Source organism: Homalodisca vitripennis, chromosome 8, assembly GCF_021130785.1.
Source record: "Homalodisca vitripennis isolate AUS2020 chromosome 8, UT_GWSS_2.1, whole genome shotgun sequence".
In the NCBI taxonomy this organism is placed as follows: domain Eukaryota; kingdom Metazoa; phylum Arthropoda; class Insecta; order Hemiptera; family Cicadellidae; genus Homalodisca; species Homalodisca vitripennis.
The window spans coordinates 31,832,866-31,850,049 of record NC_060214.1 but is presented as its reverse complement, the minus strand read 5'-3'; the positions used below and the strand labels follow the sequence as shown (position 1 = coordinate 31,850,049).

General features: G+C 33.6%; 2 protein-coding genes across 3 annotated transcripts in view; one reads left to right on the top strand and one right to left on the bottom strand.

Annotated features, from left to right (window-relative positions):
- The window catches only part of LOC124367495 (F-box only protein 21-like), a 44,404-nt gene extending 30,328 nt beyond the window's left edge, over positions 1-14,076 (bottom strand). The window contains exons 1-2 of one of the 2 annotated variants that reach the window (XM_046824351.1): positions 13,696-14,076; positions 376-633 (exon numbers count right to left, since the gene is read on the bottom strand). In XM_046824351.1, coding sequence (XP_046680307.1) covers positions 376-633; positions 13,696-13,862 — 425 coding nt within the window. In that variant the 5' untranslated portion in view covers positions 13,863-14,076. The remainder of the gene's footprint in view (positions 1-375; positions 634-13,695) is intronic. The other variant, XM_046824350.1, reaches the window with a different exon arrangement.
- Positions 14,077-15,861: 1,785 nt separating this feature from the next.
- The window catches only part of LOC124367493 (programmed cell death protein 6-like), a 31,531-nt gene continuing 30,208 nt past the window's right edge, over positions 15,862-17,184 (top strand). The window contains exon 1 of the mRNA XM_046824349.1: positions 15,862-16,073. Within this exon, the coding sequence (XP_046680305.1) occupies positions 16,036-16,073 (38 nt within the window). The 5' untranslated portion in view covers positions 15,862-16,035. The remainder of the gene's footprint in view (positions 16,074-17,184) is intronic.

Genomic DNA, 17,184 nt, shown 5'->3' with positions numbered 1-17,184 from the left:
ATTCATGGAAGTACTGTTTAATACAATTTATGGTTAAATTTAGTAAGGAGGCATTAGAAAATAGTATAATGATAAAGCACAAAACATAGGCATGATGATTTCAGCAAGTAAAATAGTATTATAAATAATTATAATTATCTGCTTATATGTACACTTGTATTTCCCAGAATTTACGATATTTAACATTTCATTCGAAATTAAATTGTCCCGTGCCTACTAGTTGAAAATACATCTAAAACACATGTATCATACTGACCACAGTAACCTAATTAGTTATCAAGCTTGTGACAACTATTTTCTAAGACTACCAGTTGACTTAGGCAATATTAATACATCAGCCTACAGAGGGTTCCAAGTACAAACAAAGATTCTTACCTGTTCTTTTGGTTAACGCACAATTTTAACTCATCAATCATGAAGGTCAAGGAAAGCTTGTGGCTGGTTGCATTGAAGAGATCATTGAACTTCCAAAATTCTGCACTCGAGAGTTCCTCAAACTTGATGTACTGAGCAGACATTTCCCCCACCAGCTGCATGGTCTTGCGTCCGATCACCCATCGCTCTCGGAACTCATTGAACCAATCAGTCACAGTATGGCGCTTGTACGCTTCGTTTACCATCAACTGGGGCCACCTATCAGTGGACAAGCACAACTTAAATCAATTTGCCTTACCCGCACAAGGATTAATGGCAAGCTATTTCTATGAGCACATACAAGACGATTTGTTTGCTATCATAATAACATTTACTCACACAGAAATACCCCTGAAATGTAATATCTCTGACTTTCCCTGATTGTTTCCTGACTATATGCATAAATAAACCATTTTATTTTTTTAACAATTGACCTCCAACATCCTGATAGCCTTGAAATATACACTCTTTGCTTATTTAAAAGAAACATACTTTGTTTGTAGAAAATACTAAATACAACAAGAACAATTTAACAAAGAACAACAATACTTAAACAACTTAATACAAATTACTTTTTCAAACTGAAATTTAGAACATTAGATATATAATATAACACTGAATTTCAATAGTTTGAAATAATTTCTAATTAACAAGATTTTAAACAGTATGTAAGAAACATTACGTGACAAGGATTTTCATATCAGTTATGGTAATTATTGCCAATTAAGTTAAAGGTACACTAGTGGTGGAAATGAATAAAATAATGGGTTAGTTAGGTGATTTTAATTTAACGGATTAGTTGGTTATTTTTGCTGCAACCAGTTAACCTGTTTAGGAATATCTGAAAGTGGTTCCAAAAGAGCATTGACGGTTATAGCTTTTTTATCCCAGAAAAAGTAATAACAGTCTAATGTGGGCTTTTTCAAATAATATACTATGGGTGTTTACATTGTCTGGTGGTGTTCTTCAGTACTATTTCAACTTGGAAATGTACAAAGTAATTATTATTGCTGTAAGGTGCTGGCTCCTAGTAATAAAACAGAATGTACAGATTTAAAGCCAAGAAAGTATTATAAGGCAATAAGAATAATATGATAATAAATGTAGATCTTCTATATATACAGGGTGTATATTATGTCTGGAAACACCCAAATATATCCTTTAATAATTTAAATATAAATTTGAAACCTCTTACAATCGTGATAGAGATTGGGCATCTACTTTTTGGAACAATGTTTTGTTATGTCACACCAACGGGGGACGTCCTGCCGAGGGTATCGTGAATATTCTTAATGGAAGCCTATACCTTGTGATACATAATTTTAAAGGTAATAGCTTACTGAATTGAAATGCCACAAACCGCATCTCAAAGGAATTATTTCTATCAGAAAATAGAGCATTTTTAGTATTGAAAATTTACTGATGTTCAACAATGTAATTTTAACATGGTTCTTGCCACAAAATGTGTTTACACTAATTTTTTAGCATTTTTTAAAATGTTCAATTAAAATAAAATAAACAATTATTATTTTTAAGCTGGTTTCATTAGTACAAATTTACCAGTTTTTATTACAATGAATAAAACTTATGAGTCACTTTCTCTGATTACACTTATGAATCTGTACTTGGTGTTTTCCAGTCAGCAGGAAGGTTTAAAGAGACAAAGGTCACTAGCCTATGAGAAACATTATTGTGTTATTAATCATCTGGTCTACAGGTTTCAGTTTGTTGAGCATGAGGAGCTTTCACTAGACAGGTCTAAGCTTGGGAATTACAAATGGACAAAGGTCATATCATTCCTGTCGAGTTAATCAGTGTCTCTCTGAAGCATTGCTGTCAACAAGTTATCTAATTACAGTAGTTCAGTTTTATTTGGCATTTTAATGGAATTGTCTGAAAGAGAACGAATTACTCTGTTGATGATGCAAGGATATGGCGATCGTCAAAGATCTTATCGGGAAGTTTGTAATTTGTTTAATGACACTTTCCCAGAAAGGAATCCCATAAGTGTTTTCAACAATATCAAAAAAACTATTGAGCGTTTTTGAAATGACAGGGAGTGTACGGTAATCGGCCAAAAGTCGGGTAGGATACAATCTGCAAACAGATGAAGAACATGCACTAGATGTTTTGCAAACATTTATTGAAGACCCACATACATCGCTCAGAAAAGCTGCACAGCAACATGATATGCACCCTATGTCTGTGAGTAAGATTTTGAAAATTAATAAAATACAAACCATTTAAAGTTCATTTAGTCCAACAGTTAAGTGAGGATGATTACGACAGAAGAGTTGAGTTTTTGTGAACTTGTGATGCGCAAATGTGATGACAATAGAGATTTTCTGACCAACATACTATTTTCTGATGAGGCAACTTTTTTTCCTAAATGGCAATGTTAACAGGCACAATTGCCGTTACTGGGCTAGTGAAAACCCACATTGGATTACTGAGTCCCATTCACAGCAACACACAAAAACTGAACGTATCATGGTGTGGAATTTTAGGTAACAAAATTGTTGGACCCTTTTTCATCAATGGAAATTTAAATGCCGAACTTTACTACAATATGCTCCAAAATGAAATAATCCCAGCTATTCAAATTGCATCAGGAGAATACTTTGAATAATGTATGGTTTCAGCAGGATGGGTGCTCCACCCATTATGGGAGACAGGTAAGAGAGTATTTGGATTTAAGGTTTCCTCATAAATGGATTGGCCCGCAGAGGAGAAATCGAATGGCCTCCAAGATCTCCGGATTTGTCACCAATCGATTATTTCCTATGGGGTCATTTAAAATCCAATGTTTATAGAAGAAAGCCTCATAATTTGGAAGACCTAATAAACAGGTTTATAGAGGAGATTGCTTTGATAACTGAAGAAATGTTAGGCAACTCTGTCGAATCATTTTACACAAGATTGGCTCATTGTCAAAACCGTAGAAGGAACACAGTTCGAACAATTGCTTTGACACCAAATGCAGGTAAAACGTTTGTTGTAAGACTTTTCTAACAGCATACATTATTTTTTATTTGTAATAAGAAATCAATAACATAAGTATTTCCATAATTGTACTGTAATAAAAACTGGCAAATTTGTGCTAATAGAACCAGCTTAAAATGGAAATTTTTGTTTTATTTAATTGAACATTTAAAAAAATGCTAAAAAATTAGTGTAACACATTTTGTGGCAAGAACCATGTTAAAAATTACATTGTTGAACATCAGTAAATTTTCAATACTAAAAATGCTCTATTTTCTGATAGAATAATTCCCTTGAGATGCGGTTTGTGGCATTCAATTCAGTAAGCTATTACCTTTAAAATTATGTATCACAAGGTATAGGCTTCCATTAAGAATATTCACGATACCCTCGGCAGGACGTCCCCCCGTTGGTGTGACATAACAAAACATTGTTCCAAAAAGTAGATGCCCAATCTCTATCACGATTGTAAGAGGTTTCAAATTTATATTTAAATTATTAAAGGATATATTTGGGTGTTTCCAGACATAATATACACCCTGTATATATACAGGGTGATTCGGTTAGTGTTACCGGCACTTTCTGAGCTGATTGTACTATAAAAAATAAAGAAAAAAGTTCATATAAACATGGGTCCGGAAATGCTTCCTTACTGGGTTATGGCCAATTGAAGATTTCACCAAAAATTGTGTGCAGGAGGTCAAATGATGATTTGCCGCGTGTTTATGAAGAGATATTTATAGGCGAATGCAACTTTTTCTAACGGATTTTTAGATGAGAAATTGAATAAAGTTCATCTCATAGCTGTATCTCATTTAGTTTTTTTGTTATACTACAAAAAACAGAAATAAAATAATTTTGAAAACACTTTTTTAAGGTTTAACGGACAATTATTTTGTTAAATAGGCATTGAAGACCCACATTTTTACAAAGAAACTTGCAGAAAATTTAATTCTGAATAAAATTATGTGCCACACGGCTATTAACAGCGAAGTATTAGTTTCTGGAATTTAATTTTACAACAAACATTAGCGGTCAAGGATTTCTAAAATGTTCTTGTACAACAAGCTGCAAAACAAATAGGTGCCTTTGCAAAAAGAAAAATGTACTCTGCAATTCTAAATGCCATTCCAGTTTGTCATGTAACAATAAGTAATCAATAAACACGTTTAGTTTTGTTCCTCAGAATATCGAAATGTGAATAATTCATTACCCTTAAACATTTTATGATACTCTAATATAGTTTAAACCCCAACCCCCCCAGCTGCTTGGGTTCTCTCCATTATCAGACTGTAGAATACACGGGGCTCCTAAAGTTAAAAAGATATCATTCAGTTGGTAGGCAACTTCCTCAGCTCTTTTGCTTTGCAATGGACGAAGCAAAACAAATTTTGTTAAATGATCTTGGTAAACCATTATAAACTTAAATTGGTTATCTGGTTGAGTCTGAAAATCGATAAGATCAACTTGGCACCTACTATTCATTTCCGAATGTAAAATTGGTTTTGAGACCAGACCTCGTTTCTTTTTGTTTTTTTTCATGTGACATACTTGGCACATTGACAGATAAAGCTGTATTTTTTCCTTCGTAATATTGGCATATTTCTTTGACGTTTCGGCAAGCATTCTATCACGGCCACCGTGACCAACTGCCCCGTGAGCAGCATCGATAACATCGTACAGTTCATCTACCGTCAAATAGTACTTGATGTCTTGGTTTCTCTCACCGGCTGCCACCAATTTTTTTACTCCTCCGATGTCAATTACACCAAATCGTTTCAGGCGTCTCTGCTGCAACGGGGTCTTCTTATCTGTGTTTGCAGCAGTTTCGACTTCATTTATAAGTTGTTGGTACTTATCTTTTGTCAATACGTTGAAATGTGTTGATTTCTCGTTTTCACTTTGTAAAACTGTAGTCATGAATCTTTCTCTCCATTCTTTCTGGCTATGCCCACCACTAACAGAATCTTCCTCCATAGTCCCACCTACTAAAGTATATGTTACTTGTACCACTCTCTTAGCTCACTAACACTAATACTCCCACACGACACACTCCAAAGCACGGTGTAAAGCACAACGAACAACCAAATAACAACTAAGACGCACTCATATTCGCACTCCACGCACAGCGGATACTGACTGAGAGAGTGAGCGGTAGGAGCAAACAATGTAATGCGACAAGCACGTCGAGACTTGCAACCCCCACCACCCGGCTGCTTGGGTTTGGCCTGACCTTGAACCCGGCCACATTAGTTTATCCGTTCGCTACCAGGCCAAACTAGTTCGGCCTAACAATTCTACCAGGCTGAACTAGTTTATCCTAACGCTATTAGGCCAAACCAGTTCAGCCTGTAATCAATAAGGCCAAACTAGTTTATCCTAGTGTGGTCAGGAAAAACTAGAACATCCTAGTCCAAACTAGTTTGTCCTAAAATCGGGTTTGTCCGGTAACATATAAATGCGAATGTTTGTTTGTATGTTCCGTTATAACTCTGGAACCAATGCACGAAACATCGTGAAATTTTGTACAGTGATTCTACACGTTCCTGGAAGTAACATAGGCATACTTTTAGAGAGGTGGCTGTTTAAATAGTTTATTTAATTAATTTTTTAATTATAAATCATTGTTGATGTTAGAGTGTTTTATATTGGATCCGACAGACTGCGCTACGACACATAATACAAAGTGAACTGATACTTAACAGGTGTTAATACTTTCAGCTGAAGTTCATCAAAGAGGCAGAAACATTTGTTTACACTTAAAATTTAGAATTTTTATTGTAAAGTGCTTGATCACTAGTGTAATGCAGGTTGCATAGAAGACGTCATTGCCTAATTTTAAATTCAGATTGCACCAATGATCAATAAACTATCTAATGCAATGAAAATACTATTAAACGCTATTATGAAAACAACCTCATTGTAAAAATCCGTGAATGTTTGCACATAAGGTAATCGAATTTGGTTACATGGAAGGTAAATGAAAAGAGCCAAAAGAAGACACTTTATGATCGAAATTGGGTTTCTTTGATACATTTTCTTGAAGGCACACTCCTAAATAATACTGGAAATATCTTAGACAGAAAATTAATTTTAACAGACCGAATTTGATTCTTTATAACCTAATTAGTTTACCGAGATTCATCCATATACATTAATTGTTCTGAATAACTTATCAACACCTAGCAAAAACCACGAAAGATAGATGCAGGAATATGGTACATACCTTCATATTGCGCCCAAGAGGCTCACGATGGAACGACTATCAATTATCTCAGCAATGTTTTGAATGTGATAGAAAAAGAATAAGTGAATATAGTGTACTGTTTTCAACGGGAAATTGCGTGCGAAGCCGCGGGCAACTGCTATATCTATCTTCTATATATATAAAAATGAATGTTTGTATGTTTGTCCTTTATGGAATCGTGAACTATTGGACCGATCATGATGAAAATTTGTACGTATATGTATTTTTCCACGGAGAAGGTTTATAAGCTATGCCCATCCCTTTCCCGATTCAGGATTCCGCCCCACTGGTTACAGAAATACCCATAAGAAATGCATTGCAGCAAACATATGTTAACGTCTTTTCAAATTTTAAATCAGCTGTTCTTTGTAAACATATATTACACTTATAGTTTTAAAGCATAGGTAGAGTAAGCTTAAGAGAAACGACAAATTTTGTTTAAACTGTTTTTGCAATCACTGTTAAACATAGACTTTACTATCCAGATAATACAATTCAAATTTGACGTAAAAATTCACCTTTAACTGCAATATTTATTTAATATAAACCATGCTCATGCTTGATCAGAAGAGTAATGCAGATATCATAATTACTATCTTACGTTGGCTACAAATATAAAGAATGTTATAAAATCAACCTTAGTTGTTTTTTTTGACAGAAGTATGGTTCTCAAAACTCTGTGTGTACATATTCTCTCGATCGAGACAACAAAGCAAGCTCAATCGTGGCATCGGAGATATAACTAATTTAATCTAAAATTTATTATAGTAAAAAAAAAAATTTACTAAGTAATATAAGGACTTCGGTTCTTAAGATTTGCGTGCGAAGCCGTGGGTAACAGCTAGATAGAGGCAGGAATATGGTACATACCTTCATAATACGCCCAAGAGGCTCACGATGGAACGACTATCAATTATCTCAGCAATGTTTAGAATGTGATAGAAAAAGAATAAGTGAATATAGTGTACTGTTTTCAACGGGAAATTGCGTGCGAAAGCCGCGGGCAACTTTTGCAAAAAAATTATTGAAATGCGCAGCAAAGCGTGCCGGGCCCGCTAGTATATATATATAAATGAATGTTTGTGTGTTTGTCCTTTATATACTCAGAAACTATTGGACCGATCACTATGAAAATTTGTATTTATTTGTATTTTTCCATGTAGAAGGTTTATATGCAATACCCATTAATGTAACTCACCACCAGGCTGTACTGCAAGATATAAAAGTTATCAAAACGCCTGCACATTATAAACTGCAATTACAACACAGTTACGTATATTAAATAGCCAAACACTATTTGAAGGCAAAGAAATACACGTGCAAAGCTCAAGAGACGCATGCGAAGCCGCGTGAAACAGCTAGTTTTTTATAATGTTTAAATACATTTTGAATAAATACGCCAAGAAACCCAGAGCCTTCAAACACATTAATGTTTCTTCCCTTCCTGTGGTTTATCGTGCCCAGAAGTCAGCGTGGATGGACTCATACATCTTTATTGACTGGTTCGTAAACGAATTCATTCCTAAAGTCAAGAAATTCTTAAAGGAGCATAAGTTGCCAGAAAAAGCTGTTTTAGTGCTTGATAATGCTGGAACCCATCCCCATGAACTAGAGTGTGAAGATGCTCCCGGAATAAAATTGCTTTTTCTACCTGCCAATGTCACAAGTCTTATCCAACCTGTGGACCAGGGTGTAATCGAATGTATGAAAAGGCGATATCGGCGCAAACTTCTGTCTGAGATTTTAGGAAAAATGGACACTGACGGTGTGGATCTCGTCTCGGCTCTGAAGCAAATTAACATAAAGGATGTTATCTACATGACTGCCAGAATCATATAATGAAATCCCCTGTACAACATTTGTCAAGTCTTGGCGGAAGGCCTGGCCAGATATTGACAAATTGGTCAATGGCACAGTAAATGAAGATTTGATCCAGGTAGCAGATGAGCAGCAAGAGAATTATAATACAGAACTTATAAATGACCTGACGAAGTCAGCATTAACTCGCGGTGAAGAAACCGTAAATCAAGATGTTCAGGAATGGGTAACTGGTGATGATGATTTGGAAAACGAATATCTAAGTGATGAACAAATCGTGCAGAGTGTTGTAGAAGAGTATGAAAATGAAGAAGCAGAAAAATCAAATGATGACACTTCGGAAGAAGATAAAATAAGCCATAAGGAGGCGAGAAATGCACTTCAGGCATCACTAGCCTACATAGAGCAACAGGACCACTCAACAGCTGTTGACGTTATGTTATTCAAAAAGTGGAGAGACTATGCCTTCAAAAAAACAATGGACAACAAAGTTCAGCAGAAAATTACAGACTATTATAAGGCCTAATGTAATCTTCAAAACAAATTTATTTTGAGCAATTTTTATATCTCCATCTTTATTTAACATTAATTTATGTTATCTGAATTCACAATATGTACTGTATTTAAAGTGTTAATTATTTAACCACTTTTTCTTATACGATAAATTTTTTATTCGTTTTACAAATGTGTGTATTTTTATAAAAAATAATCCCAAAAGAGACTTAAACACTACTTTTGACTATATTTATTAATTACATATTATTATTAGGTATAAATCATCATTTTTATAATAGGTTGGTTTATTCGGCCGAATCGTTATCCGGCCAGGGGCTCGGTCCCGTGGTGGCCGGATATGAGGGATTCTACTGTACATGTAAATACCAAAACTTTCAGTTTATCCAGTATTACAGATAAGACACTTTTAAAGCTATTCATCGAATACGGTCAAATATTACAGGAGCTGATAATATTTCAATTATTCTGGTGGAAAATATTTGTAGTTGAGCTCAGATATTTTCCCCGACAAAAGGAAGTTAGTCCTTGTCCAACCTTTAAACAAGATATCCCCTTCACTCCCACCGGACCAATAAGTATTCTCCCTGCCAGCTCTAAGGACTAGAGAGGATAGTGCACTGTCAAATAAGTGAATTCCTACTTGATACAGTATTCTCAATATGTATCAATCTGGCTTCCATCGTTATCACACTACAGAGACTGCTGACTATATTCAGCTTGCTATAGATTAAAGACACTATTTTGTTTTTTTTTTTCAATTATTTAAAAGCTTTAGATTAAGTTGACCACACCCTGTTATTAACCAAATTAAAGCACTTGGGTTTTTATAAGTTGGTTACTTCTTGGACGAGATCTTATCATGTTGGTAGAGAGCAATATGTCAATACTGAGGGTGCCATATCTAATAGAAAAACTGTTCTTTAGGTGAACCACAAGGCTCTATACTTGGACAGTTACTATTTGCTTTCAGTAGAATTTAAATGTAAAGTAATACAATTTGTTGAAGAAAATCCCAAAAAGAAGAAATTGGAGATTGCCAAGAACTTTGCATCACTCCCTCCACATTAACCACAAGAATAAAAAATAAAGAAAAGTATGGAGTTGACAGTGAATTGTCCAAAATGTGCAAAAAGCCTAAGAAAAGTGAGCTACAGGATGTCGAAGAAGCTATTATTAAGTGGTTAAAACAGTGCCGGGATAAAAATGTACCCGATGGAGCTTCTATACTCCAAGAAAAGGCTCAACAGTTTGCAGAACAATTAGGGCATGCAGACTTTTGAGCCACTCAAAATTCAAAAATATTGGTTCAAAAAGAGGCACGAAATAAGTTTCAAAAAAATTTGTGGCAAGAGTGCTGCCGTGAATGTTGTAATGTTTTTCTTGTTTAGTTTTGTATATTCCAACACGAATTTAACTTTAATACAGTTTAAAATTGGTAATAATTTTCCATGTGTGGTCCTCAAATAAATTACGTTATTTTCAAAAACATTATGTTTTTTCCCTGTTTTTAATAGTGTCCTTTAAAGTTGACACAGGTCTGCAGTTATTCTGTAAATCATTTGTTAAACCGAGGTTAAGTGATTAGAAATTCATTATATAGAGGTTTGAATTTAGCTTTAAGAACCCACTTATAACGAATATTGGTCGCATTTAACCTTGATATAATAACGAACCCCGTCATTGAAAAATTCTCGATATAACAAATGTTTCCGACCCTTCAGATTCTTTATAACGAGGTTCTACTGTAACATAAATCTCGTTACTGATGAGGAGAAAAATAAATTTGAAAATAACGCATCCAACTGTTACCAAATTTTCTACAAACGAATACATTGTATGTAAAGCAAACAAAGCTTAATAAATAACCAAAACTAACGTAACCATAACTTCCTAATTTTGTATACATATATACACCTTATTTCCATTTTAGTTACCAACTCTGTCCGTTAAACTCTCTGATACCAATATGTTATATGCCTAGTCAAGAATGTGTGTATGTGTGAGTAAAATATAGCCTTCTTAACAATCATAATCGTGAAAGTTGATTCTAAAAGAGATTGAATGTCAATGTTTGGGCAACAGTTACCTTTATTAAAGTATAATTTACTATCGCATTTCAATAATTTCAACAATATTTCACAATAAAATCGTGTTTGGAAATCAATTCAAAGTGAAATCATGTCTTCAGTTATTAACTAACGGCGGCAAGAACATGTGTTCTTTGTTTCACAAGGAGTCAGACACGTTTATCCTTGTAAATAGTTAAAGGTAAGTAAATGTTATTGTTTTGTTTGTAACATTGTTTGAATATAAATAGTTTTTATTTATTGTTAGTATATTTATTTCCACTTAAAAGCAGCAGAACTCTGTAATTCCAAAAACACCTATTACATAATTTGGTCAGACTTTTGCTTTCAGTATTTTTGGGTAAGGTACGATAAGCAGACCCAGTTTTTATATCGAAATTGGCAAACGATATTACTTAATCATAACCATTGATATAATCAATCGATACTGATTAATTATTTTGAACAATTAACTTAAATAATCTATATCATCAGCTGTAAATACTTCAAATAATACACATAGGGTAATATTTCAATTTTACATAAGTAACATTTGATTATTAAAAATGGCAGTCAATTAAAAATAACTATATACGGCATTGGTTTGAAAGATGATAAGACATGTTTTTCGTGGCTTCAACATGTTGGACTCATACCAAAAAACCCATTATGTGAAATTTATGGGAAAGAAAAAACTATAACTGTGAGAGGAGCAAGTATGGTCGTCTTCAGTTTTCCTAATTTTGGTTGTACAATAATTTGTTTGATCACTGTAAATATTAAATTTATATTATAATTTAATACATACAATTGTTATTGAAGACTATAGAGACTTTTATATCGATTGATAGTCTAGGATATAAGATGTGAATATTAGATATCAATGGTTACATTCTTTGATATAAAAACCGCGTTCACTTATCGCACCCTACCCGTATTTTTTTATGGTCATAAAAATTCAATGATTTGATAACCATATGAGTTGATTGTGTTGATGGCTGTTTATTATACTGCAGCCAACCGTGCCAATTGTGGAGGTTAAGTATGGAATTTGCGGGGATTTACATCAGACATTCTAAAGATTTAAACATATAGCTTAGGCTATATTATATAAAAATATGCTATATAAGAAAATAGACTGTTATAAAAACCCAATATTACTAGAAATGGGGAGAATTTAACAAGCGACCTACACTCGTTATTCGGTTTGTTTTATTGGACAATTCAATATATTTTCCAACTTCAATTATGTACAAATCGTACACAATATGTTTTAATAAAATATAGGAACAAGAAGAATCTCGTACATTATAATTTAAAAAAATTAATACTAACATTACAAAACAACAAAAACCAACTATGGCCTAGACTTAAAATATCAAAGAAACCTTACAATATTAATAACTTGTCCAGCTAGATATCAGTGAATAACCACTTTTGTGAGATGGAGGAAGAATTCCCACATGGGCTACAGGAGCCAAACCCACATGTTGAACAAATCTCATAACTTGTGACAAATATCTCACATATTTTCCCAATTCATCGCCATAGACAATAGACAATATCTTTATTTTTGCATAATCTTGGAGATCAGCATGGCGTCACAACTGTTACAGAGAAATGAGAAAGTAGTATAGTATCGTCCATATAGATAGACACACGTATATAGACCATTTCCATAGTCTCAAAATATTAGTAACTTCTTGCTGTTTATTGCTTACATTAAAATCAATTTAACTAATAAGTTGAAATCATACGCTAACTTAAATAAATCGTAATACTGAATTATTCCTTCAGATAAAAACATCGAACCATTCAATAAAAAGAATCGAATAACGAGTGTAGCGTAGGCCACTTATTAAAGTCTACCCCTAGAAATTACAGAAGTAATTTTTATGATTTGCATAACACTGCCTTTCGGGTACGGTCCAATAAGCGGACCCGGTTTTTTATATCGAAATTGGCAAACGATATTACTTAATCATAACCATCGATATAATCAATCGATACTGATGAATTATTTTTAACAACTTAAATAATCTATATGAACAGCTGTAAACACTTTCAAATAATACAAGGTAATATTTTAAATTTCACGTAACATTGTGTATTAAAATGGCCGTCAATCTTAGGAAGCTTCACGAAAATTGCTTTAAAAGACGATAAAATATGTTTTTTTATGGCTTCAGGATGTTGGGTTAGTACCTAAGAATCCATTATGTGATATTTGTGGAAAGGTAACAAATGTAACTGTCAGAGGAGCTAACATGGTCGTCTTCAGATGCAAAAAAAGAATGTAATGGTGGACACAACTTTAGTAAAAACGTTTTCGTTCTGTTTCATTTAGTTAAAGTTATGAGTTTCCCTGATTTTGGTTATGTTCATTTATTATTTGTTATAATTAAATTCACATTTTAATTTAAACATATGATTGTTATTACTTTTATATCGATTGATAGTCTATGATTCGATATGCGAATATTAGGTATCGATGATTATATTCTTCGATATAAAAAACCGGGTCCGCTTATTGGACCCTACCCCTGCCTTTCAAAAATAATTGTTAATGGTCACTAGAAAGAGGTTATCCAGTTAACAGTCTGAGGGGTTAATACGTTTTTGAATTACATAATAATTATAGATCTTACTCACATTTGCTTGAACTTCGTCTTCCATAATTTATTGCTGCTGCTCACCAACTGCCAAGATATAGAACAAGTGTTTCCAAAACTTAAAACATCATTAACACATAATTCTTTTGATTCTAAAATTTGTTCAATGATTTCTTGTGGGAGGAATACCAGGTCAGCACAGTCCATTTTGAAAACTAGATTTATTTAAAGGCAGTTGTGCTAATAATCATAATAATTCAACATTTGGCTTATGTACAAGGGAAGTCGTCACAATAATACAGAATAATTTTGTTAAACCTAAACAATAAATACGACACTGCTCAAGGAAATATTTGTTCACCATCAACTCAACTGACATGTACTTCTAAATTCCAACGCCAACAGAATTAATCATTCGCCATACGACCATAACAAGCATTATCCATCCAACAAAGCCAAACGAACTAACCTATCCTAGAGCAGAGTCTAAAAAGACAGCTAAGAACAGCTATACGAAATTCTGAATCACAAAGTACAGAATTATAAACTTAAGCCGATGCCTAAATTAACTAAAATCTATTGATCCACAAGACGTGAGCCAATTTGATGTATAAGCACAGAACCTGGTTATTATTGAAATCGATAAAGACATCTATAATAAGAAATACTTTAACGTCGGCCGCTCTAGTTTTGGTGGAGGTAAAAATAATTTGTTTACCATATCATATTTTTTTATCTCGATACACTTAAGACCTACCGTTAGTCATAGGCTAAATTAATGTTAAATCAGCGTCAGCTAACCATAAAGACTATCAAAGAGGCGATTTTCAGTACTTTTAATAATAGTCGTGTGACTGTGTTTTAAATATTACGTGGATGATAATTGGTTTAAAGTGTATCGAGCTAAGAAAAATACAATTAGAAAACATATTGTGTAATATTTTTTAACCCTTTTGACATCCTCCCTATTTTACCATTACCAAAATTAGTGCGGCTGATGATTGACTTTTTCTTAGAAAATATTCATGCATCTATAATAACATTAAAAATGTTTGTGCCTGTACATAGCAAAATAGTTCTCAACTCCTTAACTAATATACGTTGACTCGTTGTAAAATGTCTTGGTACCTGTAGACCCACTTTTCGAAATGGGTCAGGTTCTGAGGATAAATTTGGTTCCCTGGTAAAATGGAAACTAATTAGAGCTAAATGGTGCCTTAGAACTTCTTGAGGAATATGATGAGGTTTTTTTAAAATAACATTGCAAAATGAGAAAGCCCTGGATCAGAAAGACACCTATTTATCTTAAATCTATTGGTGACAATTTTATAGAAAGTTTGTACAGAGATGTTGCTGTTATAGTGGAAAACTCTGATCCAAGAACCCCTTTACGTTGGAGCGAAGCTGTTAAATCTGTCACCACAAAATCCCAAAGACAATTCACCTTTTACATTGAAGTAGATTTCAGTAGTGGCTTCCAGATCGTCAAAATACAATTTTGTAGTAGTTTGTCGCTCATACAAACCCTTAGATAAACTATCCTCTATATTTGTTAGCATCTAGATTGTTTAAATAATGTTATATACCTTTAATAATGTAAGTTACCTTTTTATTACATAAACTCTAGCTTGACTATATTGACACTATTTTATTCTTTATTGCTCGTGAATTAATTATTATGTATTCTCTTTCTCTACCCTGGACTGGGTATCCAGGGCAACTATCAAGCAGATTGCCATGCCTGCTGCTTCGTTATATGGAGCAGCAACCATCTCACGGCGGTTGTATCACATGCCACACAGCTGTATGTATACCATGATGGCTGCGACTTTATTTTATGAAGGTTAAAATGTCACTGTTCAACATATTATTAGTTGTTCGATACTGAATAATGACACCTCAAGCTCAGTATGGTCAATAAAATGACGTGTCCGTGCCATTAATTACAAGCACTTAGCAAGAGGAGTTCCTTGGTTAAGTGTTTTGCGTTCTGTCAAGGGAACCATTGAAAGTAATTTATTGAAGTACAAAATAATGTTCAACTCTAATCGAGATTTGCAACTTAGAGGACATTATCCTTGACTATATAAACAATATTACCCTACACTAGTATAGTAATGGGTCTTTGTTAATTTTGTAAGCTCAATGTCAGTATGTTTCGTTAGTCTTTGACTGGATTAGTCATTTTTCTAGGAAAATGCGTCATGTATTTCACAATCACAACCACAACCCACAACCATAGGTTTGAAACTCGTGTAAACATAACCTGTACAAACAGCATTAGTAATCAGTATATCATTAAAATAAAATCTTTTTAGGTGTGCTTAGTGTGTTAGCTATTTTAATTGAATACTTTTGAATTGTACATTTTTCATCCGTAATGGCCACTCGAGAGTTTTTATGGAGTGTTTTTCAGAGGTAAGTTGTTTACAAAATTATGTCACTTGACTTAAAATAAGTTAATATTTTGCATATCGAAAATAGTATCTATTGGTAAATATTATACAGGGTGTATATTATGTCTGGAAACACCCAAATATATCCTTTAATAATTTAAATATAAATTTGAAACCTCTTACAATCGTGATAGAGATTGGGCATCTACTTTTTGGAACAATGTTTTTGATGTTATGTCACACCAACGGGGGACGTCCAGCCGAGGTATCGTGAATATTCTTAATGGAAGCCTATACCTTGTGATACATAATTTTAAAGGTAATAGCTTACTAGAATTGAATGCCACAAACCGCATCTCAAGGGAATTATTCTATCAGAAAATAGAGCATTTTTTTAGTATTGAAAATTTACTGATGTTCAACAATGTAATTTTAAACATGGTTCTTGCCACAAAATGTGTTACACTAATTTTTTAGCATTTTTTAAATGTTCAATAAAAATAAAATAAACAATTTATTTTTAAGCTGGTTTCATTAGTAGAAAATTTACCAGTTTTTTATTGCAATGAATAAAACTTATGAGTCACTTTCTCTGATTACTTATGAATCTGTACTTGGTGTTTTCCAGTCAGCAGGAAGGTTTAAAGAGACAAAGGTCACTAGCCTATGAGAAACATTATTGTGTTATTAATCATCTGGTCTACAGGTTTCAGTTTGTTGAGCATGGAGCTTTCACTAGACAGGTCTAAGCTTGGGAATTACAAATGGACCAAGGTCATATCATTCCTGTCGAGTTTAATCAGTGTCCTCTGAAGCATTGCTTGTCAACAAGTTATCTAATTACAGTAGTTCAGTTTTTATTTGGCATTTTAATGGAATTGTCCTGAAAGAGAACGAATTACTCCTGTTGATGATGCGAGGATATGGCGATCGTCAAAGATCTTATCGGGAAGTTTGTAATTTGTTTAATGACACTTTCCCAGAAAGGAATCCCATAAGTGTTTTCAACAATATCAAAAACTATTGAGCGTTTTGAAATGACAGGGAGTGTACGTAATCGGCCAAAGTCGGGTAGGATACAATCTGCAACAGATGAAGAACATGCACTAGATGTTTTGCAAACATTTATTGAA